At 52.0% G+C, this 25,215-nt stretch overlaps 1 protein-coding gene across 3 annotated transcripts in view; it reads left to right on the top strand.

The window, feature by feature from the left end:
• Nucleotides 1-25,139, top strand: part of KAZN (kazrin, periplakin interacting protein) — a 200,652-nt gene extending 175,513 nt beyond the window's left edge. For 2 of the 3 annotated variants that reach the window (XM_064678651.1, XM_064678653.1), the window contains 7 exons: nucleotides 11,442-11,633; nucleotides 19,986-20,122; nucleotides 20,662-20,832; nucleotides 21,619-21,808; nucleotides 21,949-22,079; nucleotides 22,341-22,391; nucleotides 23,039-25,139. In XM_064678651.1, coding sequence (XP_064534721.1) covers nucleotides 11,442-11,633; nucleotides 19,986-20,122; nucleotides 20,662-20,832; nucleotides 21,619-21,808; nucleotides 21,949-22,079; nucleotides 22,341-22,391; nucleotides 23,039-23,206 — 1,040 coding nt within the window. In that variant the 3' untranslated portion in view covers nucleotides 23,207-25,139. Of the gene's footprint in view, nucleotides 1-6,388; nucleotides 6,606-11,441; nucleotides 11,634-19,985; nucleotides 20,123-20,661; nucleotides 20,833-21,618; nucleotides 21,809-21,948; nucleotides 22,080-22,340; nucleotides 22,392-23,038 lie in introns of those variants that run through there. The other variant, XM_064678654.1, reaches the window with a different exon arrangement.
• Nucleotides 25,140-25,215: the final 76 nt, after the last annotated feature.

Genomic DNA, 25,215 nt, shown 5'->3' on the forward strand with positions numbered 1-25,215 from the left:
TACAGAAAATGGCAGAAATGTTGACTGCTCTGCCCAGAGGTTAATTTTTTTAGTTGGGGATCAACCCAGAAGTATATTTAGCCCTGGCTTAGCCGACAAGGAGCGGGTTGGTGACTGGAATGCTGCCACAGGATACGTCCAGTGGGTAATATTAGGACTCACATCCCTGGAGGCTTCCCCTCAAGTCCTGGACTCATTTCTCTGTTATTATTTATAACTCAGCTTGAAGGCATTGGTCACTTAAGTGAACCCAGCAGGACGCTGCAGCTCCCAGTGTCCATGTGAGCCTTCCTGGCTCCATCACACCAGGGGATCCAGGGATGCAGGAATCCAGCTGTGGCCGAGCATCCCTCCCCAGCGTGGAGCAGTGGTTCATCTGCAGGCCCCTCTGGTTCCCAGCCATGGCTGCTGCAGGTTTTTAGGAGCTGTTAGCACGAGCCATTAACTCTTCCTTTTAATTATTCAGGTTGCCTCTTTTAAATTTCTTTTTTAAGTGGAGCTAATAGGCTTTGCAGAGGAGGCTTCCAACCACAGCAGTTCCTCCCCGGAGGAGCCCTGTTTGTGCATCGCCAGCTAATCTCTTTTCTTCATTATCCCTTATCTTCCTCCAGCTGATTAATTGCTTTCAATTGATTTATAAATATTCTGTTGATACAGGCAGTGGACAGGAGGGGAACGGGATGGGTCCAGGCTCACGGGGTCATTGATCCCTGCAGCTCCCCCAGGCTTTCCTAACCTGCCTTGCAGAGCCCAGCCATCCCAGCCAGGCTTTATTCCCACTTATTTTTCCCTTTGCAATTCCTGCAAGCAACCAAAAATTGTCTTTTAGCATCATTTGGAGTCTGTGCACGTGAGCAAGTCTCTTGCCTGGTGAGCAGCAGGTTTTGGGTGTAAAGAAATGGGGTTTGGGTAAGTTTTGGTCGTGTTGGTGAACGTGGCAGGTTGTGCAGGTATCATAAAAAGCTGTTTTCTACACTGAATTCCCTAATATACATATATATAATTATACATATGGATGGAGTGGTTAATGAAAAGAGATCATTAAAATTGCTTGTTTGAAACTTTCTGGAAGCTATAGGGCAGCTGCTAGTAAAATAATTGAAAAAAGGCAGTAGCATCTGGTTATGAAGACAGGAGCCAAACTCAGAGTGGAGCTGCCCACCTACAGCCCCATCCCAATCACACGTGGCATTGAGGGTGAAAAGGCATTTTTAGAAATAGCAGCACATTTATATGTGGGGATAAATCATTAACTTTTCCAGGCAGGCTCCCGATTTTCCCTGTTATTTCTCTGCGTGGAGCTCCTTCCCTGCCAGTGCCCCCATGGTCCCTGCTGGGGTGGGCTGAGCTGAGTGGCTCTGGGGACATGGTGGCCCTTGGTGGCCCTGCAGTGACATCCCTGGGTGTGCTGTGGGTGAGATAAGGCTTCCACAAGGAAATGTTTCCCGAAGTTTGAGACCCACCGCGCAGCTCCAGGGTGTGTTGCTGCCTGATTTATTATTATTTTCGCTTTATAATTATTATTGTTATTATTTTGCTCCTCTCTCCCCACGAAGTGGCTGGTGGCACAGGCACAACCTCAGTGTACAGCAACTTAATTACAGGTTGCTAATGAGCCACTGCAGAGCGAGCGGCTCCTTTAGCAGCCCGGCCTGGTGCTCTATCGTGTGTTTGCAGGAGTGGTGTAATTTTTTGTCATCATATATGGTAATATATTCACTGCAGCGTGACATGGGATGAGGTTCAATGAATAATGTAAAACCCAGAATAACACTGAATCCATATGAGATGTGCTTTTCCCCCCAGCGTTGGTTTAGAAGGGAAAATATTGATTCTGGTGGGGTTCAGCGGTTCAGAGCTCTCGCAGAACTCACGTTTGGCTGATCGATGCCCACCCTGTCCCCTCCACGGCCACAAATGTCCTGCTGCTGCTGCCATCCCTCACCTCGTTAGTGCTGACAAAGCTGGGAAGGGTGGGAAAGGGTCTGTGACATTTGCCACTGGATCCAGATGTGACAGCAGCACAGCAGGTTCTGTTGGGGTTCAGGTACCAGGTGGAGCAACCCTTTCCATAACACATCATTCCCTCCCCCCCCCCCAGTTACTGTCTTTGAATGCTAATTAGGATGGATAATTTCTATTTGTTTTCCTTTTTAACCAAATTCCTTCTATTCTGATCTGTATCATTTATATTTGTGGGCCATTATCTCAGTCTCATTACAGCCTTTTAGCATTTGAATGAAGATATTGTACAGAACCCAGAAGTTAGGCATAAAATGTCTGTGCTGATAACTATAATTGTCATGATAAAATTAAAAAGACAATAGAAATAACTGTGATGAGCTCAGGAAGTTGTACCAAGTGAGATTGGAACCAGCATGATGATGTTTGCCCCTTTTTTTGACTCTTTACACAGTAAACAGCTTTTGCAGTGCTATTTTGAAGAAGGGGGAAGTCACTGAGTATGGCCTGGGTAGGGCCACAATAAAAAATTTGGATTTTTCTCTCCGTTGAGGTTTTAATTAATCACTACAAAAACTCTGGGCGACGCACGTGCGATTTTCAGGAGCTTAAAATACTCCGGGAGCGCCGGAGGAGGAGGAGGTGCTAAACGGTGCCAAGTTCCTGAATGAAAATTACTCTCCCTGCCTCTGGTTTTGGAGCCAGATCGATGTTAATTAATCCCTGCCTCACGCGTTACGTTCTCCAACCTCGCCACCGTCGGGTTTTTGACTCGGCAAAAAGCAGGCGGAGGTTCCCGAAGCGCCTCCAAAATTCCCAGCCGAGCGCTCTCCTCGGTGACAACGCCAATTTGCAGTGAGTGAAGTGTTTGATGAAAATCTGTCATTTTTTTTGAGAGGAGTTTTCCTTGAGAGGAAAACCAGGGGGAAAAAAAGAAATCGGCTCTGTTTCGAAACATCTCCTCGCTCCGTTATCTTTACTTTGCGAGAGACGGGGATGGAGAAGGGGGTTTCCGTGGGCATGGGGAGAGGTGTTGGTAAGTTTTCCTGGAATTAGGTGGCATTTTGCTGCAGGCCTCATATGAGGTCTCTAGATTTTTATGTTTCTGGTGGGTTTTGTGGGCAGCTTGTTCTCCAGGTCCTGGCTCTGCACTGACCAACTCCAATCCGAAGGTACACGGATGCATCACTGACCTTCTGCAGAGATTCTTCTGGCAGGGCTGAGGTTATTCAGCAGTCACTGCAGGTGTTGGTGCCTCCAGGGCAGTGATGTACAGCTCATCCATGTGCTCAAGCTGCATTTAATCAGCTACCAACTACTATTACGTGTTGCAGGGAGATCGGTTCCCTTCGGAGTCACGATGCTGAAGTTGAAGTGATTTTTCATAGAATCACAGAATCATTCAGATTGGAAAAGCCCTCTAAGCTCGTTGAGTCCAACCATTCCCCCAGCACTGCCAAGGCCACCACTAAACCATGTCCCCAAGTGTCACATCTACAGGTCTGTTAAATCCCTCCAGGGATAGTGATTCCACCACTGCCCCGGGCAGCCTGTGCCAGAGCTTGAAAACTTTTTGACCCCAACTTGACTCTCTGTTACCAATCTCTGGTGGGCTTGGCCCTTGGGGGTGATGGTTGGGATTTTCAGCCTGATCTTGAAGGATTTGGGACATTTTTTGGCTGTGACTGCCTGTAGCTGACTTGCTTCAGAGCCATAACCTCCAGAGTGGGACCTCCAGGCCCAGGAAGCTGGAGATGGGACACGTGATACAGGTTTGGCCTCCAGTGGAGGCTGAACGATTTGAATCAGCCTGAAGAGACCTTCTGATCAGGCCTGGGTGGGAAGGGTCCCTCCTGGCCCTGCAGAAGGGTCTTGGCTAGGGAGGGTTGAAGGAGGTTGGCCAGTTTGGAATAAAGGGCCAGATCTCCTGCACTGACACTGGCACCTGTCCCTTTCCCAGCACTAGTGGCAGCTAGGATCCACAGAAAGTGACTCCAGGGATAGAAATACCTCCCCAGCCATGTCTTCCTCCTGGATAAGGGCCAGGGACCACCCCCAGATACAGAGTTATGGCTTGATCCAGAGCAAGGAGAGGAGACCCAGACCCCAACTCCAGTTTAACACAGAGACACAGCTCAATGCCCGGAGCCCAGCAGCACCACACAGACCTGGCTGAGGCGTGTGCCATCTTTTACTTAACCAGCACCATTTTTCCATGTGCCTTCCAAAGAGATTGTTAATCGCCTGGGAATCCCTGCGGGTGGCATTGGTGGGTCAAAGAGCAGCAGTGCTGCTCTGTCTGGCTGCACTGGCTGCTGTGGGTGTGGATGACGCTGCTGGGCCACCATTAGTCAGCAGAAGTCAGGTAGAGCCCAGCCCAGCATTCCCACTCACTCAGCGGGCTCCTCTGCCAGGGAGGAGGCTCCGAGGAGCTGCTCCTGGGGAGCCTGGGGCTTGTGCAATGCCCGTGACGTGGAGAACCTCCTCCCTCTGCTTTGGTTCTCGGCACTGCGACTCAGCACCTTCCTGTGCCCTGGCACGTCACACCAGGGCCACGGGCACCTTTGCACCGGGGAGCAGGGATTTGCACACACAGAGCAGGATTAAACCTGCAGGTGCTCCCAAAGCTGGCAGGGATTCCTTGCTCCCGTGGCCGTGGCAGCGTTCCCGCTGCATCCTGAGCTGAATCGGCAATGGGCTCGCTCCGACTTGATCCCCGGGGAGGGGAGTTGTGCAAACAGGGAGCGATGGGAGGTGATGCAGATCCTTCCCGGGGTTCCAGGAGCCGAGGTGGGTGATGGCAGGGGCTGGGGTGACAGGGGCATCGCACAGCTGGCAGCGGTGCTGGGGGCAGTGCCCCGGGCTGCATGGCACTGCCAGCCTGTTGCAATGAGAACCAGGGCTTGTTGCACAACAAAACCAGCTCCCTTCCCCTTCCAAAGCTGCTGGCGAGGAAGCAGCAGGATAGGGAGGGGGCAATGCCCGGCAGCACAGCGTGGGGCCCAGAGGGTCACAGAGTGGGTGATGACCTGGTTTATTGACCTGGGTGTATGAGGTGGCTGTGGCTGCATCCCTTCCTAGCTGGGGCAGCTCACTCCTCCTGTGGCTGTAGTGTCACCCACTTCCCAAAATCGTCAAGGCCCGTGGACATGGGGTGTGCCTCAGTTTCCCCATGCCTGAGATGATGCTGCTGTAGGGCGGGGGAGGTGTGTTCAGGGTGGCTGGCAGAGGCTTTGCATGCCATGAGCTGTTGTAAAATGGAATATTGATGATTTTTTTTGTCTTGGATTGTGTTTTCTGATCTTTGTGCAAGTGTTACCTTCCTGGGCACAGTGAGAGGTGTGTGCCAGCAGCGTGCTGGGCCTGCCTGTAAACCATCCCTGGGCTGTCTGGGCAGTGTTCATCTAGAGAGAATAACAGCAAAGAGACAGGCACAAATTTATAAACCCAAAGTGCTTCTGCCCATTCTTACATCTTTGGTGTGAATAACTTCAAAAAAGTGGGTGTGATGTGGAGGGCTTGGAAACAGGCAGCTCAGGCAGCAGGGTGAAGGCAGGTAATAGTGCAGCATGGACTGTAGAGAGCAAAAAATATTTATATTAGGAAAAATTTGTTCACTGAAAGAGTGGATAAGTATTGGAAGAGTCTCCCTGGGGAAGTGGTGGAGTCACCATCCCTGGATGGAAAGCGAGGGGATGTGGCACTTTGGGATATGGTGTAATTGGCATGGTGGTATTTGGTTGAAGGTTGGACTTGATCTTGGAAGTCTTTTCCAACCTTAATGATTCTCTGAAAAAGCCACACGAGTCTGCTGGGTTTCACAGAGCTTGGTTGTTGCGGTGTGTTTTTATTACAAAAAGCAGGTGGTCACCGGTTTCTCGATGGGATTTTCTGTGTCCCCCATCCCACGTGGATAAAATAACATTAATAACAACCGCACTGTGGGCAAGAACATTGCCCGTATTTGCCTTGCGAGGACGAGCCGGCCCGGGGAGTGTCGGTACCCGAGGTACCCGTGGCCCTGGTGTGCGCTGGCACCGGGGACTGTCACCCCTGTCCTGCCTCAGTTCCCCCCCTGTGCTGGCGGCGCTGGCCGAGTATCGCGACCATGGGTCGCGATGGTGCCGCTGGGACGCGGCGGGCGCTCCGCTCGGTGGGTGGCAGCGGCGGGAGCGATGGATGATGATTCCAGCCGGGAATCATTTCCGCCGCCGGCCGGCCGCGGGTTCCTGCGCGGCGCGGGGCTCCCGGAGAGCCCTCGGCGGCCGCTGCTGCGGGGCCCCGTCCCGCACACCTTGGGCCGTGCGGGGGCAAAGCCACTCCTCCCGTGCCGTGACATCAAGCCCTGCAGGAGCGACCGGCGAAGGGTCAAATTCCCGGCGCAGGTAGCGCTCGGGCTGCACTTCCGCGCGGCGCCGTGTCGTGCCGGGGAGGACCCACCCCACGCGGGGACCCCCGGCCGCGGGGACCCCCGAGCCCGGGGACCCCCGCCATGAGGTCGGAGCAGGAGGAGAACAAGCCGGGGAGCTGCCGCTGCGAGCAGGGCTCCGCTCCGCGCCCGGCCCATTGTCCCCGCGGGCGGCGAGGGGCGGCCGGCGACGATGCTCGGGGCAGGGTGCTGTGCCCCTGCTTAGCCCACGCAGGTAAGGGGGTCCCCCGGGGGGGTCCCCGGCGTGGGGGAGGACGCAGCCCGGCGTGCACGGCTTCCCCTCGCTCGCTTTGTGCTTGGAGCTCGCTTCCTCCTGGGAGAAACAAAACAACGCCTGGGAGCTGCCCGGGGCCGCGGGGAGGTGGCGGGGGGTGGCCGTGCTGTCCATGGCGAGAGAGGGGCAGGGGCGAGGGGCTTCGTGCCCCCGTGGCCTTGGGGAGGGTCGGGGCGGGCGGGTCCCGGTGCCCCGTTGTCCATTTTGTGTCGCGGAGAAGTTGGAGGGAGCCGGGAGCTGGCGGAGGGCTGCGGGGGCTGCCGCGGGGGTCTTAGCCCACTGGCCGGTGGTGTCGTATGGTGTGTGCTTCTGGAAGCCTTTCACAACCCCCAGCCTGGCCCCGAACCCCTGTGCCCCCCGAACCCCGCTGCCCCCCCACCCCTCCTGCCGGCACAGGGGGTTTATATCAGGTTTTATTACATCCCACCAGCATGTGGCCAGGGAAGACGAGAGAGTAGGACTCTGCGTGGTGAAAATAATCATTATTTTTGAAGGTGGGGAGTGCCAGGAAACAGGGGGTGACTTGGCAAGCAGGTGGTCTCTGCATGTCCTGCCCCATCGGTGCGAGCACTGGTTGATGGTGCGAGGTCGGGGCTCATGACCGGGGGTCCTCTCCCGGAGCTGTGACAATGTGGAAGCGCCAAGGTCAAGCTGGTGTCTAACTCAGGAAGTGCTCCGAAATGGTGTTTGAAGGATTTGCTCTCACTGGGTGGAAGCTTTAACCCAAAATCGCTAAGGAGTGTCTGTACTTCATGTCCAGGTGTGACAGCTCGCTCGCTTGCAGCAGCACAGGGTGGTATTAAAAGCTTCTTTAAAAGTAAAAGATGGATGTGTGGAGCCAAAATCCACGTTTTTAGCCCAAGAAGCTCTACTGAGCACCCTGGTGCCCATCCAGAAGGGAGCACTGGTGGCCAACAGCTCCTCTGAAGTCATAGGGGGCACCTCAGTGCTGCAGGAGATGTTACAGGGGATGTGCTGGGGATGCACAGCAGCAGGACTGCACTGAAGTGGTGATGGACACATTTCAGGCCCTTGTGCTTATCCCCTTCTCTTCTTAACCTTTATTTGGGGGGAATTGGGTGCTTACTGTAATTCCTGACCACCCAGGGAAGAAGGAGGCATTGCCTCACTTGGACAAGCCCCATCAGTCATTCCAACCCCTTCCAAATCTGCTGCGAGCAGGCAGCAATGAAATTAATGTAATTTAAACATTTCCCAGACTAATTGATGAAAACTACCATTCCCGCCGAAATAATTGGCTGTTAATTATATTTCAGTTGATAGCATTAAACTTCTATGACACTGCTGGATTCTGCATCCTTTATGCTTCAGCCACTGATTGGTGTTAACAGACAGCGCAAATCAGATTTTTTGGAGTTTTCGTGATTGTGGTGAACACCTCCAGACAGCATTTGGGGCTGAAGTTTCCACTCCTGCTCCTGCAAATCCCATCTTGGCCTCCTCTGGGCAGCAGATCCACTCTCTCTGTGCAGCAGCAAAGCTTTTTGCTGGCCTTGGAACAGGCATCACTTTAAAGACATCCATTTAAAAGCCTTTTTTCCCCCGTGTAACTCAGCTGACACGATTGCTGTACACAGAGGGGACGTATGAAAGATGGATGCAGTACAAACGACAAGGCTCACGTTGGTAAATTACTGTCTCAGGTGAAAGCTGCATTTTGTGCCGCTTTTGTGAGTTTACCAGTGAGATGGTTTTTGCTTTGCTGGGCACGAGTCAAGAGGGTGGTTTTATCCAGGATGTCAGCAGGATAAATACACATCTGCATACACCTCTGTCCTGAAACGGGAAATGGAAGGGTTGTAAAGAGCATTACTAGAAGAAAATAAGGATTCAAGACCTAGAGATGAGTTGAGTTTGTATTTTAAAGAGCATCTCTGATTGTTAAGTAGCTCCCCAGCTTGGGACCCCCCTCTTGCAAAAATGCAGAAGCTGGAAAGAGAATTCTGACAAGGACATGGAGTGACAGGCCAAGGGGGAATGGCTTCACACTGAGAGAGGGAAGGGTCAGATGGGATATTGGGAAGAAATTCCTCCCTGTGAGGGTGGGGAGGCCCTGGCACAGGTTGCCCAGAGAAGCTGTGGCTGCCCCAGCCCTGGAAGTGTTCAAGGCCAGGCTGGACAGGGCTTGGAGCAACCTGGGCTAGTAGAAGGTGTCCCTGCCCATGGCAGGGGGTAGAACTGGATGGTCTTTAAGGTCCCTTCCAACCCAAACCATTCTGGGGTTCTATGACGTTGGTAGCAGCCCTGGGAGGGAGTTAGAAAGAGGAACTTTCCTTTCAAGCCTTGGCTGCATGGATTGTACTTTCCAATTTTATATATATATAAAGATATATATATTCAAAACTGATTTGGGTTTGCCATATAAATAATTTTATTTATATATATATATATAAAAAAATAAAAATAACTATATATTGCAAAGCATAATCCATTTTTGTACAGATATGTATATCTCAAATTATATCTATAAAAAAGTAATAATTTAGGATATATGGCTGATCCCAGGTTCAATAATTCATGTTCTCCATAGACTTTGGCTTGCAGCTGGTGGCTTGGGGAGCGTGGTGCCTCATGCTCTTCTCCAGATTGCATTTACAGCTTCCCACAGATCTTGGATTCTGATCCTTCAGCAGTTTCTACTGGGAGTGGGAGCTGAGCATGAAGTTGGGGTTGAAATTCCCTTGTTGCCTGCTTTGGAGGATAGATGCTTTGGGGTTTCTTCACTATTTTCCAACTGGGACCAGAGGGGAATGGTGCAGTTCTGGCAGACTGCACTGTATAGTGTGTGTTACAGCAAGGAGTTTTGGGGCCCAGGGACCCCTCTGGGAGTCTCTGCTGCAGAATTCCCCCCTGGACTGCCTGTTCTTGGTCTTGTTTCCCCTCTCCCTTCCCGAGAGGGGTCCCTGCCATGTGGGGATTTTCTTGGTTCCCACCAAAATGCTGCAGTTTCCAGGAATCCATTGGGATTGGTGCGAGCTGCCCTGCCCCATCCTCCTATGCTGGTTGATTTTTTCCTGGGAATACCCCTCTGTGTCTCCTGGGTGAAGTGGCATGTAAGGAAAGGTGGAAATGAGTTACCAGTGGGGGAAAAAAATGAGCAATTTGTTGCAGCCAGGGGTGTTTTATGGGACTTTCTGTGTCCGGGGAAGGCACAGGGTGAGTGTTACACAGTAAATATTCCACCGTGTATGAGCCCTTCACATCCTCTCCGGGTTCCCAGAGGCTGGAGGGGACATTTCTGCCATCCCTGGGGAAGATCCTGTTGGCCTTGGCCGCCTCTTGTTCTTGCTGTTTTGCACAGATTTCAAGAAAGCACTTTGGGCTGCACCAAACCCCCCGGCCTGGGGCTCGACTGTTCCTCGTTAGTGACTTTATTGCTGAATAATTTACAGAATGGGGCCTTGCCAGTTTTCATTCGGGAAGCATTTCAAGTATGTGAAGCAGATTTTATGCCTTCCTGGCGCAGCTGCCGGGGAGGAGCCGCCTCTCCCTGTCCTGCCGCCGGCGTCACCTCCCGGCCTCGCTCCGCCAGCGGTGCCCGAAGGGAAGCGGAGCGGGCAGCACAGTGCAGAGGGACCCAGGGACAAATAAGGGGGAAAACCCCCGATATTCCACGCCCAGTTGGTGTCCCCTGGGCTGGCTGCTACACAGGGACACTGGGGAGAGGACCCAGTTGTGGTAGCTTGGAGAGGGGTGTGTGGTTTTAATTTTTATTTAATATTTCTTGTGACTGTGGAGTGTGTGTCGAGGTGGGTATTTTCTTCTCCCCGTGTCCATGGGCACGGTGCAAACCTGAGAGGATGTGGATGTCCCATCCCTGGAAGTGTCCAAGGCCAGGTTGGACAGGGCTTGGAGCAACCTGGTCTAGTGGAAGGTGTCCCTGCCCATGGCAGGAGGGTTGGACATGCCTGTCTTTAAGGTCCCTTCCAACCCAAACCATTCTGTGATTCTGTGAAATCAATAAGCTACTTTGGGATAAGTAAGGGCTTTTCTCTGCTTGTTTTTTAAAGGGGAAGGAAAGCAAACCAAACTTGGCTGGAGGATTGCAGGGGTGCACACACAGCCCCAAGTGTTTTGCACGATGAGGGCGATGGGTGCAATGTAGAAATGGCATTATTATTACATTAAACAGTGGATGTGGCTGTAGGAAAAGACATGTCTGGAGCTTTCCTCCAGTGCCTGTTGTGGAGGGGATCCAGGCTGGGATCTGCTGGGATGCTCCTGCAGTGCAGCTGCTCGGAGGAGTGAGCAGTCACTGGGTGTAAATCTGCAAAATTCAGGGTTCAGGTCTGCATGTGGAAGTGTCATCTTCCCTTTTCCTGTCTCACAGTGGGTTTGTTGGTTTTTACTGAGTGTGCCCTGAGCACGTGGGTGGCAGAGCTGAGGTGTGTGGGACTTAATGGAGCTCAGGAGGCTCTGTTGGATCCCAGACATGTGAGCACCCTGTCAGTGAGTGCTTTGCATGGAAAAGTGCTTCTTTGTTTATTATCCTTACATTAACATTTATTTTTAATTTTTTTAATGCAAAAGCAGCACCCAGTGGAGACTTCCCCCTCCCTCCCGGCGCCTTCCCGTGTCATCCCTCCCCCTCCCCCTCTGTTCCCAGAATAACGCCGGGTTTGGGCTTTGTGCAGAGCAGTTTTGCCGGCGGGGAGGGGTCACCCCAGCGGCGTTTCCCTGGGGTTTGAGTTTCCAGCGGGGGCTGTGCCGGGAGCCGTCACTCACTTCCTCGCATTGTGTCTCCTCTTCCTCCAGCGCTGCTGCGGGAGGAGGTGGCCCAGCTGCAGGAGGAGGTCCACCTGCTCCGGCAAATGAAGGAAATGCTGACCAAGGACCTGGAGGAGACGCACGGCAGCAAGTCCCCGGAGGTGCTCTCGGCCACCGAGCTGAAGGTGCAGCTGGCGCAGAAGGAGCAGGAGCTGGCACGTGCCAAGGAGGCTCTGCAGGGTAAGGCTGCGCCTCCTTCTTCTCCTGCACCTCTCCCCAGCACCCTAAACTTCCAAGGAGTTGTTCAATGAGGGAAGGGAAAGCCATCCTTTTCATTTGGGCTGTGCAGAGTGCGCTCACCATGTGCATGTGGGGGGGGGTTTGGTCTCCCTGGGACCCCCTGATCTCCTGCCCCTGCAAGGGGGGGTGTGGGGCCAAGAGGGGCTGGGGTGCAGTGATGGGCTGGGAAATGGGGGCTGTTTGCAGCATTGCAAAGGAATTCCTTCACAGCTGTAGAGCAGAGCCAGGGCAGCAGCTGAAATGCAGCTGGAGGTGGGGGTGGGTTGGATTTGAGCCCCTCAGACTTGTTAGGGAAGCAGTGAGTTTCCTGGTGACTGCAATTTTCCTTATCCCGCGTGGAGTTACCTCCAGGTGATGTGAGGGTCTCCTCCTTCCTCCATGCCTGGTTTGGATGTTTTTGTGGCAGTCAGGGCCATGCTCTCCCTCCCTCACCAGCACAGCAAGCCCCGGGACTGGGCTGTGCAGAGCAAAACGCAACACTGCAGCTTTTCCACCCCAAAAACGAGCTGACAATAAATCCAAGCAGGATGGTTTGTTAGCTGGAGCCAGGGGATGATCCTGAGCAGGGAAAGCTCTCACACGTCAAACCCTGGCAGCGCCGTGGCTCTAAATATCATCTCAAATCCCCAACATACCGAGTATAACTTGCACTTGTCAGCTCATGTTTGCGGATTATGAGGAGAAGCTGTCAGAAGTTTTCAGGCTCAGAGGCTGAGCAGCACGTGGGGAGCTCAGGGGGCCACCACATCTCCCCCTGTCCGGGATGCCGAGATGCTCGGGAAGGCAGGGAATTGGGCTGAGTCAGTGTTTGGGGAAGGGAGTTCAGAAAATTTTATGTGATCGCTGTCTGATTTACCCAAGCATCCCCACGTATCAGTAGCAGCCAAAATACCTTCAAAATCCTGCCTCCCCCGACGCCAGCGGTGCAGCCTCCGGCAGCAGGAAATGCTCTGGGTTTATAGAACTGTAATTGGAGGAGAAAAACCTTAATTAGGGAATATTTGCTCTCTGTGTGTGGAAGGGGAACTGCTGATTAATGCAAAATGCAGAAAAGCAGAACTATTGTAATACATGTGCAAAAAAGAAATAAGAGCAAGAAGTCATCTAAGAAGCTGCGGTGAGGTCGTACGAGCTTCTGTGGAGGAGAAAAAGTTAATTTGGCTTGAAAATCGTGATTATTTAAATAACAATTTAAATATTTAAATAATATAATGTTGGGTTTTTTTATTGGGCTTTTATTTGCCACAGTTGGAGCCCCTGGGGTTGGTTTTCCAGGACTTCTCTGCAGGTGTGGTGCCTAGGGAGAGGGAATGTCAGCTGGCACTTGGAAAGGCACATTGCGTGAAGCCTTTTTCAGTCGATGCTTCTTCCCTCCTCTGCAATATTGGGAGGCTTTTGAGTCATTTGGAAAAGCTGGCTGGGCTGGAGGTGCTGGGCAGCAGAGCAGGTTTGGCACGGTGACTGGGACGGATAAAGTGAAAACGGGATCAGCAGCTGGAGGGGGGAAAAAAAAGTCCTTTTTCCTTTCCATGAAAAACTGTCCGTAGAGAAACGTAGCCAAAAGGGGAGGAAAACCAGCACCTGGTGACTGGTTCTGCCAGGAGAAATGCATCTGCTGATGGACACACCGAGGAAGTGGTGGCTCTGTGTTAAGGAACTGTGGGATAAGCCAGAGCCAGGAGCGCAGGGAAACTTGGCCGTGCTGTCCTGTAGTTCAGGGATCTGTGACAGTCGTGTTCTGCGGGCAGAAAGCACCTCCCAAGAGCAGCTTCCCGCTCACAGCCTGCATCCCTGCCTCCCTGCATCCCTGCCTCCCAACATCCCTGCCTCCCTGCATCCCTGCACAGCCCTGTGTCCGGCAGCGTCGGCCGCCCCATCCCTGTGCCTGCAGCGTCCCGCGATCCACGCTGGGTCCTGCGGAATGTCATTAGCAGACAGATTCTATGGAAGGCTGTCATCGGTGCTGGCTCGGGGCCTGGAAGTGCAGCACAGCTGGTTCAGATGGATCTTGGCTCACTGGGCTGTGGAGCGGAGGGGGTTTGCCAGTGGGGTTTGCTTTTGGGGGCTGCAGCACCTTTTGAGAGCCTTTATTTTGCGGGGCCTCACAGGGTTTGGTTTGTGATGGTCTGGGTGGAGGGTCCCCCTTTGGAGGTGCATTCCCAGCCCTTTCCAACAGCATTTGGCACGGGGATAGAGCTGATCAGACCGTGCAGCATCTTCCCTGTGCCATGTTACCAAGCCCTTGCTGCGGAGGGAGGGAGGGATCTGGCCCAGCACAGGATGCTCTGCAGGATTAACTCGACCAATTTCTGTATCCCTGGCAGCATGTGCTTTATCCATCGTTATTCCACTTTTTCCTGGGCTAATTCCAGCCCTTGCACTTTTTTTAAAATCAATTAACATCTAATTAAAATTCCACAGTGCTACATCCTATGTCCCTCTCCTCCTTTGCCGGGACTGGGACTCTGAATCGTGCTTCCAGCATCAATGCAGTTATTATTATTTCCCCAGCCCTGGCTGGAAAGTTATGGATGTGGTCTGGATTTCTGATGTGGGAATCCCCAAAGGGAGAAGTTGCAGACAGCTTTATTACTGCTGGTCCTGCTGTGGGCAGGGATGGTGCCCGAGCGCCTGGGGGCTCGAGGAGCCTCTTGGCCAGGTGACATCCATGAGCATGTGGGCTAATGGCAGAAACCCCATTTCTAGGAAGGTTTATCCCATATGCTGGAACTTGCCTGCAGGATTATCATGCAGAGAGCAAACCTGGTTTCTGTTTCCTTTCTGAGTGCCAAAGTGGAAACCTCAGGCTACCTTTCCCTGCTGCTCGGGAAGGTGTGAACTGACTTTGTGTCTGCTCCACAAATAGGTGGTAACCCGTATCTTAGAGCCGTGACCTTCCCAGGGGTGGTGTTTGGGCTGGGAAGAACCTCCTGGAGGAACTCACAGCACCCTCAGGTTGCTGCAGTGATGGGGTGGGTAGCAGAGAAATGGGTGGATGGGTGTCCCAGAAGATGGATGTCCTGGAAGATGGGTGTCCCAGAGAATAGATGTTCTGACAGATGGATGTTCCAGCCATGGACCCAAGCAGGGAAGCCTTTTCCATCATAAGGACATGGAGCTCTGTACAGAAAACCTGTTGTTCTCTTTTGAAGACCCACCTTAAATTTTCAGAAGTCATTGGTCACCTTGTTGGCCCTTGGGGTCAGGTTTGGAAAGCCCTTGGCCTCGTAGCAGGGTGTTTCCAGGTAAATTCCCCCAAGGTGAAACGCCTCTCCTAGCTTTTTCCTGAAATTTGACTTTGGACTCTAATTTCCTGCCTGCTCCATGCCTCTGCACCCCCAGGAGTGAGTGCTGGCTCTGCCTGACACCACGTAACATTGACATCTTCAACGTCAAGATCTTCCTGACGTGACGGCTGCACCCAAGGAGCGAACGATTTAAGTACAAAGCAAGGAACAGCTCTGAGATCCCTGCACAGGGCTGACCGATTTTATGGGTTAGTCATGGTGACAATATTGAATTTCATGGTTGGGAGGGAGAAACAGGAGAAATTAAGTGCGTGTTAATGGGACAGGATGGGTTTACATGTCCCTGTTGCGCGGGGCATCGCTGAGGTTTGAGCAGTGCTCCCTGAGGATGCCCTTTGCTGCGTTACAAAATCCAGGGTATGATTCAGTAAGTGATAAAGGAAGCTCTGATTCTGTTCCTGGCATGAAAATTCACATTGTATGGGGCGAGAGAAGGGCTTGGAAGTGGATGGGAGTCATGGGAAGCTGCTCTTTGGAGGGTCAGAGGCAGGCTGCATCTGCTGCCAGTGCCCTGATGTGTGTTTGGGCTCTGCTGCCTCATTCCAGGAATGTGAAGCTGGGCAGAGATGATGTTTCTGTGTTTTTCATCTAATATCATGTAATATCAAGGTAATTATTATGTCCTCCAAAAGCTCATCTGGATGGTGTGGCCACCATCACCTGACATGGCCAGGAGCTGGACTTCAGTGATCCGTGTAGGTCCCTTCCCACTCAGGATATTCTATCATTTATTTTCCCTTAATTTGATATTATGAATTTCAAAGGGGAGGGGTGGTATTTATAGCAGCCCCCATCCTGAGGGGAGGTGCCTGGTTTTAGGATGCAGGAGCTAATTCCCAGCTGGAAGTTGTTAGATGGTGAGGCCAGACTGGGGCCACGTAGTAGCAGCAACCATCAGTGGTGGCATCTCTGGGTGGTTCCATCCGTGCTGCTGCCTCAGACAAGGCTGTGCCGCTCCTGTGGAGCAGCTGGATTTTGGCTCATCACGTAGAGCTGGAAATAAAAGGCACTGAGGGGGTGGATTTTTAATTGTTTTGGCAGCAGGAAGAGCCCAGCGCGGAGCTGGTCCCGTTACGTCTCTGTGTCCATCATCCTTCTCCCAGAGGACCAGTGCTCAAGGGATGGATCATGTGGCAGGAGGTGGAAGCTCAAATAACACAGGGTGACTTGTGCAGGTGGGGATAGGGGGGTGGAGTGAGAGCTGGGGGGTTCACCCAGCCCATCTCCCCCATCCCTTGCTGCTGAGGCTGGTGCTGAGCTGCCGAGTCCAGAGGGGGCTGGTGGGTCCCCCCCTCTCCTTCTGCCACGTGCCTTGGGTAGGAGGGGAAAATAAATAATGCAAATAAGAGAATTACTTTCCACTCATGGTCTGGGTTTAGGATTTCTTGCTTCTTGTCTTATGAACAGGTCGGAGGTTTGGCCAGAGCCCCCCGCGCCGATGAGCTGGGCGGGAGTTTATTTGGATATTCGTGGGGGAGGTTGGGATATAGAAAGCTCACCCTGGATCATCAGATTAAAGGAAAAAGCCATTTCACCTCCTTGGATGGCCCAGATAGCCAGTGAAAATCTGCTTTATTCCTCCTTGGCTGGCCCTGCCGTCGCGCCGTGGATTGCAAAGGCTCGTTTTCCCCGACCGAGTAATTAGCTGGGCTCGTTTGCTGGGGAGGAATTAAGCTGCTGCAGCAAGTGGGGTTTGGTCCAGGAGCTCCTGGCAGCCCTCGTGGCTCACTTCTGCCTCACTTTTTATTTTTCTCCTGCCTTTTTCAATTAATTTCCCATTAATTTGGTTTGGAATGAAGTTCTCAAATGACTGATAAATCTTCTTTAAGCTTAGGAGCTAATCGGTTTTGGAGGAGGGAGAGTAATAGAGGGGAGGAAAAAAAAGTGTGTTAATTTTAGCAAATCTCTCAAATATGAACTGAAACAAATGGCAAATTGTCCTGTTGGGTTAACAGAAAAAAAAATCTACTCTTACAACACCCAAACTTCATAATCTTCTTGCAGTACTGATGCATTGGCGTAAATATTGGTAAATATCAGTAAGTTGATATATATGCAACCTTGGGAGATAGTTACCCTTCTCCTAATAGTACTTATGAGCACCTTTATTTTTTTTATGGGTGAGTGATGAAGTGTTTTCTGTAAATCTTTAAAGGCCCTGAATGCTGCCACTAATTAAAGGAATTTGTATGCTATGGGGGACTCACTATTTAATTAAATTCGTTGGGAGTCTTTTGTCACCTCCAGCATCAAAGAGTGGCAAATGTGACTTAAACTTTTATAAGAACCTCTCATTATCCTCGAGGAAATTAAATATATGTGAATATGTGTCTGTGGGGTCTGGATCTCACCTCGGTGTGGCTCAGTCAACTCATCGTTAATTTTTCTTTTTCAGCAAGTTTTTAGTTCCAGTGAAAGAACTGGGCAGAGGAAGGTTGTGGTTAAATACACACAGGCAGCAGGAGAGGGCTTTTTCAAAGACTTAGATGTGGTTGTGATTGTTTTTAGAGGGTTTCTGTAGTGATTTCTTAAGCTGAGAATAAAAGTAAGGGAAGTCCCGGTGTCAGAAGGGGCTGAGTGGTCCCAGGAGGAGCTGTGTTCACTGAAGTGAATGAAGAAGACTCCCAAGAGCTCCCTGTTATGGCACAATATGAATTTTTGTGGCATTTCCTACCTGGTTTTCTGTGTTTTGTTTTACCTCTGATGCTTAATGGCAGAGTAGTTTGTCTGAAGAGTTTCATCTCTTGGTTTCTAACAGATAAAAATCTCTGTTGTCCCAGACATCTCCCTCTTCTTCCGCTATTTAGTCTGATTTAATTATTTTTCCCACCTTTTTATCCTCTGATCTGCAAGCCCTCTCCCTTCCTCATGGTTCCATCCTGAGCACTTTCTTTATCCTCAGCACACACTTACAGCAAAAAAACAGTGAAAAAGTAGAATAAAACCAGTGCACAGAAGGAAGTTCCTACCTGAGTGAAGCTCTCTGAGCTGGTGATTGTGACAAGCTGGGGTGGGATGCAGGAGGTGCACAGAGCTGGGTGAGTGGAGGGGCTGCTCTTATTTTGGGGGCTATTCCAGCACATGTCAGGGCTGGGTGATCAGTGTTATCAGGTTATTCTGCCTGAGGGTGCCTGGGGGCTGGTAATGATGCTCTCCCTGCTTGCACACAGGTGGAAATGACTTACTGAGGGTCCCCAAGCAGAGGAGGGTGGGAGCAGAACATCCCTGTGCTGGCACAAGGCACCAAACCAAGGGTGCCAAAGGTGCCTGAGGCAAATCAATCCCTTTGAAGCATGACAGGGTCTGGTTTCCTGGTATTTCGTGTATATTGTCTTTATCCCACACATGCCTCACCAGGGGAGACAGGCTGGGCTGTGGTTTAAGCCCCCAGTGAAGTGACTCATCGCAGGGTGTAGAAAACACAACGTGGGCTGAAACGCCCACCATGGATTTCTGTAATCTAATGGAAAAAGGTGGGATGTGTGCATGGAGACAGGTCCCACTTGTGATGCTGCATCATCTTCTGGTGGTTTTTGTAGTGCAGGCAGCTCCTGGAGCTTCGGGGCTGGTTTTTCTGGTGAGTTCAAGGGGGTTTAGGATATTTTTTTTTTATTATAGAGGGGCAACTTGCAAGACTCAGCTGATCACAGTGAGTGCAGGGAGTGTTGGAGGGACAGATCGTGTTTCATACCATCCTGCTCCCTTAGGAACAGCACTTCCTCAGGGTTGAAAAGCATGAATGTATAATAAAAAGCAATATTTGTATTCTGATCCCTGAACTGGATATTATTTTGGTGGGGATGGGGTGTATCTGGAGCAGGGAGCTACAGGGCATTTCTGCAGTGCTGCCAAGGACCAAGTTCAAGGTTGGGTAAAGCATTAATGTACAGAAATGACTGAAAGTCCTTCTCCTACCTCGTACTTCTGTAATTCCCCCTGGATTACCAGCCTTCCGCCGCTGTCCCGGTGTCGGTGGTCAGCGAGCATCCCTCACTGGTGACTGGCACAGGGAAAACTGGAAGGTTTTGGGTTCCTCTCAGTGCTGTTGAAACACCCCATTGCATCCTGTGGTGCTCCTGCTCTTTCCCCTCATCCCAACCCAGCATCATTGAGCTGGAAGGGGACGCTGGGGGAGCCGTGCCCTGGGCTCGTGGGAGCGCTGCCGGAATCCGCCCCGCAGCTAAAAATAAACGGGCTGTGGTTTATTTATCCTGGGAAGGGAGCAGCAGCTTTTCCTGTGCCGGGCCCTGAGGCTGAGGCAGCAGTTTTGCTCCGGAATCTCCTTTTCCAGGGGGCTGAGCTGCCCCTTGGAAGGGGGGTCGATGATGAGGAGCCGTGGTGGCGACACGATGGGTGTTTTGGGGCTGCAGCGATTGGGGGCGAATCAGGCATCTTCTCCCAGCCCAGCCCCTGGGATCGTACTTTTGGTACTTTTTCATAGAATCATAGAATCAGCTGGGTTGGAAGGGACCTCCGAGATCATCAAGTCCAACCCTTGATCCAACCCCGCTGTGGTTCCCAGCCCATGGCACTGATGCCACATCCAGTCTTATCTTAAACACCTCCAGGGACAGAGAATCCACCACTTCCCTGGGCAGCCCATTCCAGTGTCTGACCACCCTCTCTGGAAAGAAATTCTTTCTAATATCCAACCTAAGCCTCCCCTGGCACAACTTGAGACCGAGCCCTCTTGTCTTGCTGATGGTTGCCTGGAAAAAGAGACCAACCCCCCCCGGCTCCCCCCTCCTGTCAGGGAGTTGCAGAGAGTGAGGAGGTCTCCCCTGAGCCTCCTCTCCAGGCTGAGCCCCCCCAGCTCCCTCAGCCTCTCCTCACAGCACTTGTGCTCCAGTCCCTTCTCCAGCCTCGTTGCTCTTCTCTGGACCTGCTCCAGCACCTCAATGTCCTTCCTTGCCTTAAAAAATAAAAGATGTGGAAGCAAGGGGCTGCTGTGCCCTCCGTGCTCAATCCACCCTCTCTCCCACAGCCATGAAAGCCGACCGCAAGCGCTTGAAGGGGGAGAAGACAGACCTGGTGAGCCAGATGCAGCAGCTGTACGCCACGCTGGAGAGCCGGGAGGAGCAGCTCCGGGACTTCATCCGCAACTACGAGCAGCACAGGAAAGTGAGTGTGGGAGCCCAGCACCATGGTCTCGTGGCACAGGGGGCTGGCAGCAAGTTGAGTGTGAAACCTGGTTTGTAATCAGGCCAAAACCCTCTGAAATCCCAGCTGGGCTCTTGCTGGGGCTGGGGTGGACCACGGCAGGTTAAGCTTGAGATTAGCTCAGTTAGTTAGAGCACAGTGCTAATAACAGCAAGGTTGTGGGTTTGAGCCCAGTATGACCTTAAGAGTTGGACTCAATGATCCTTGTGGGTCCCTTCCAACTCAGAATATTCTGTGATTCTGTGAAATACTAGAGGGAATGGAGCCAGACATGCGAAATCCCGTGTAATTTTAACAAGGTGCTCAGTGAGCATTGCTTTTTGGGGGACTGGCTGCATCCTGGTGCTCCCCAAAAAGGGATGCCATCCCTGCCAGCACAGGGCTCTCATGACCCCAAAGGTACCGCTCGTGGTTGGATGGTCCCTGAGAGGGTCATTGCAGAGGGGCTTGTGTTAGCACATGGATTTTCCCTTCCTGATGGCCACCCCGTGTCCTGGCAGGAGAGCGAGGACGCAGTGAAAGCCCTGGCGAAGGAGAAGGACCTCCTGGAGCGGGAGAAGTGGGAGCTGCGGCGACAGGCCAAGGAGGCGACGGACCACGCCAGTGCCCTGCGCTCCCAGCTCGACCTGAAAGACAACCGCATGAAGGAGCTGGAGGCTGAGCTGGCCATGGTGAGCTGGGGGGCTGATACAAACCTGAGGGGTTGCTGCAGTGGCTGCATTACTGCAATACTGGGGAGGAAAAAAATTCCATCACTAGAAAGGAGCTTGGCCTCACCTTGAGTCCCTCACCTTGAGTCCCTCACCTTGAGTTCTGTGTGCAGCTTTGGGCACCACAGTACAGAAAAGACATTACTAGATAGCATCTAAAGGAGAGCCAGGAGGATGGGGAAGGGTTTGGAGGGGAAGCCTTATGAGGAACCGCTGAGGGCAGTTGGTTTGTTCAGCCTGGAGAGGAGAGGCTGAGGGGAGACATCATTGTAGCCTTCAGCATCCTCCTGAGGGGCAGTGCAGGTGCAGGTACCCATCTCTTCTCTCTTGTGACCAGTGACAGGACTCAAAACGGCTGGAGTTGAGCTGGGGGAGGTTTAGGTTGGATATCAGGAAAATGTTTTTCACCCAGAGGGTGGCTGAGCACTGGAACAGGCTCCCCAGGGAAGTGGTCACAGCACCAGGACTGTCTGAGTTGAAGAAGCGTTTGGACAACGCTCTCAGGCACGTGGTGGGATTGTTGGGGTGTCCTGCACAGGGCCAGGAGTTGGACTCAATGATCCTGATGGATCCCTTCCAACTCAGCATATTCTGTGATCCTTAGCACAGGTTACAGCACAGTTTGGGTATTTACTTGCCCAGGGGTGGGTGAGTTGGGTGCAATGTGTTGCTGCTTGTTCTGCTGCTCCAGGAGACGTTCATACGGTTTTCCTGCTCCATCACCATCACCTTGGTGTCCTCCCCCAGGCCAAGCAATCCCTGGCCACGCTGACCAAGGACGTCCCCAAGCGCCATTCCTTGGCCATGCCGGGCGAGACGGTGCTGAACGGGAACCAGGAGTGGGTGATGCAGGCTGACCTCCCGCTGACCGCCGCCATCCGGCAGAGCCAGCAGACCCTCTACCACTCACACCCCCAGCACTCGGCGGACCGGCAAGGTGGGCAGGTCCTTATTGCCAAACCCCCTTACGGGGAGGAAAAAAATGGGTAAACCCCTCGCTAAATAGTTTTTTTTAGGCGTGAATTAGAGGGTTTGCTGGCGTGATTTTAACTCCCCGTGTCCCTCCCTGCCTTCCAGCGGTCAGAGTGAGCCCCTGCCATTCCCGGCAGCCCTCCATCATCTCCGACGCCTCCGCGGCCGAGGGCGACCGGTCGTCCACGCCGAGCGACATCAACTCCCCCCGGCATCGAACACACTCGCTCTGCAACGTAAGGCACTGTGGGCTGGGGGGCTTGCTGCCCCAGGAACGGGCTCCGGGGGTTCTGCGGGTCCTCTGCTTCCCAAAACAACGTTGGGTTTGGGGTGTGGGGCAACCTGGAGCTTTGCTGACCCCGAAAGGTGCTTTCCTGGGGTTTTATCCAAGCCCCACCGCAGTTCAGCTGCCCAAACAAGCTGCTTTTTGCCGTGGAAGTGGGAGGTCTCGGGCTATGTTGGGGCTGATCCAATGGATCCGTCTCTTTCTGCCACAGGGGGACAGTCCTGGACCGGTACAGAAGAACTTGCACAACCCAATCGTACAGGTAGGGCACAAATCCTCTCAAATCCTGCTTGTGAGAACCCCCTCCTGTGCTAGAAAACACTTTGGGAGGGCTCAGAGGTACCACTTTGGGGTCTTTCAAAAAATTAATTGAAGTCATCTCAAATTGTGAGTCTTTGATGTCTCAGAATCCTATAATTTGCCCCAAAATCCATGTAATGCCTTAGGCATTTGCTGTGCTCAGGGCCCTTTGGGGTCTTGATTTCTGTAAGGCACAGGCAAAGCAGGTTATTCTTCTGGTTTTGACCCTAAACCCTTGGGATAGTTTTTCAAGCTGTGGACAGACCCTTGTTCTGATCTATTCCTGGAGCCAAAATCCCGAACCAGTTGAGTTAAGCCAAAATCCCAGAAATTGGGGGGGAGGGGGAGGGGAGCTGTTCCAATTTTGCTGCAAATTCCACCACACGAATTTCAGGAATATTATTTTATTTCGGTCCAGCACCGAAATAACATTGCTCTGGACCTGGATGCAAATATTTTTTGGGGGATCTGGATGCAAATACTTTTCGGGACCCGGACTCAAATATTATTTGGAGCTGGGACCGTGTGGTCCATCATCCCCGGTGTGAGCGGGTGGGGAGGGGTGAAGGAAGAGCCGGATACCCAAACCCGTGTCCTCTCCTCCCACAGTCTCTAGAGGACCTGGAAGACCAAAAACGGAAAAAGAAGAAAGAGAAGATGGGCTTTGGCTCCATCTCCAGGGTGTTTGCTCGGGGGAAGCAGCGCAAATCCCTCGACCCGGGGCTCTTCGACGGGACGGCCCCCGACTACTACATCGAGGAGGACGCGGACTGGTGACCCCCCGTGGCAGGCGGGTGCCACTGTACATATCCCCCACCTGTGGACGTGTTACCTGTTGTCTTGGGAGCGATGCAGCTGTGTCGTAACTTCAGTTTTCCCCCTTTTTTTTTTTCTTTTTCCGTGTTTTTTTTTTCATTATTTTTTTCCCATCCCGGTAACTCCTTTTGTTGTCGCTTCGGTTCGTCAGTTTTTGGGGGGTGTTTTTTCGTTTTGTTTTGGGTTTGGTGGCTTTGTTTTTTTGTTTTTTGTTTTTTTTTTTTGTCGTCGTTGTTCTTTTCTCTTTCTTCTTTTGACAAAACTTGAAACTTGAAGGACTGCTGTGTCTCTGTAAATACCAGAAATATTGTGCACTTTGTGCTTGTGACGTCTCTTGTCCGAAACCCGCTGTTTTCCGGAGCCCAGCCCGCGGGATGTCCTCGCCTGGGGACGAAGGACCTGCCCAGCTGAGGGACCTTAGAGGGAAAACACACAAAAACAACAACAACAACAACAAAAGATCTCCTTCGCTGTGATGTCTTCCTGGCCGAGCACCCGGGCTGGTTGTAACGCCTGCCGGTCTGGAAATAAGTGTTTTAACGTTCCTTTTTAGTTGTTTTAATTTATTTGCACAAACCCAGAGGAGCTATTCTAACTAAATTATTGCAGAAGTTTTGGGATTTTTATATTTTTCCACGTCGGTTGGGATGGGGTGGGAGGAGGAAGGGGGTGTTTGTACTGTATTGTCCTGGGAAGCTGCTGTTGGGGAGGGAAGGGGGGAATTGGGGGGTGTCGGAGCCGTGGACCCCCCCACCCCGGGGCTCCCTCGGCTGCCCCAGGAGCACTTAACGCCTTGGAAAACGCAAACCTAAAAACGTGCCGGGAAATCCGACGGGGGGGAAGCTGGTGGGAGCTTTGCCTGCTGTTTTTTCCCTGCTTTTGAGGGCCTCACCCTTTGCTTCAAGTAAAATTTCGGGGGATCCGGCATGAGCTGGGAGCAGGGGAAAGGGGATATCCCGAGATATCCCTTATCCCAAGACGTTTCCCAGACAGGGCCGGCCACCCCGCTCCAGTTTGGGATGTTACCGCCGCCATGGGGGGGGGGTGGGCACGGGGAAATCGGTACGAATATCCTGCAGGGGAGGTTTTTCTGGCCCTGGGGTGATTTTGAAGCACAGGTGGAGCTTGTGCTTCCAAAAAAATCCCTTGGAAACGCCCCGAAACCACCTCCCCCAGCGCGGCGGCCGCTTCCCCTCTCCACTAACACGCGCCCGCGCGCTCTCCGCTTATGCCAAGATAAGTACCTTATGCTTTAATGCTTATGATATAATTTTAAGCTCTTAAAAAAAAAAAAATGTATTAAGATTTATTTAATGAACTATAATAGTGTATTATTTTTCTTAATTCCGATAACGGGCGCCCTGGTTGAGATAAAAAAAGGGTGTTTTGTCTCAAATCGCCGATGCCCTCGCGCCGTGTGTTCCTGCTCGTGGGATGATGCAGAGAGGCCGTGGAGGGGGTGTCAGAGGGACCAGCCCCCCAGGCTCTCCTGGGGTGGCAGGGCAGGCTTTGCCCCGTGGCATCTTTTCTCTGCAGAGAAGCATTTTTATACATTTTGTTCTTTTTTTGGGGGGGTTTTTGTTCTGTTGGGTTTTTTTTTGTTTTGGTTCTCCTTGCATTTTTATAATTTAAACTCTAAACCACCAGAAGAGATGAGCAATCTCCTTGTTACCGAGTAGTTTCCTTTGCATTTCAGCTTTTTTGTAAATTAGGAAATAATTCTAAAAATTACTAAGAGGATGATTTATTTAAAAGAGAACTTCGCTAAATAGCATATGAATTATGGGTAACATTAGATTTAACTTTTCCCCCCGTGAGCGGGGGAGAATCCTTGAAGGCATGGATGCAAATATAAAATTATAAAAGATCTAAATAAAGCTTATTTTAAAGTACAGATGAACTCCACGTGGTTTTGTTGCTTGGCAGATGGAGAGCCTGGGCTGGTGTTGGCGTTGGGGTGCAGGACACCC

Source organism: Pseudopipra pipra, chromosome 22 (genome assembly GCF_036250125.1).
Source record: "Pseudopipra pipra isolate bDixPip1 chromosome 22, bDixPip1.hap1, whole genome shotgun sequence".
Taxonomy (NCBI): domain Eukaryota; kingdom Metazoa; phylum Chordata; class Aves; order Passeriformes; family Pipridae; genus Pseudopipra; species Pseudopipra pipra.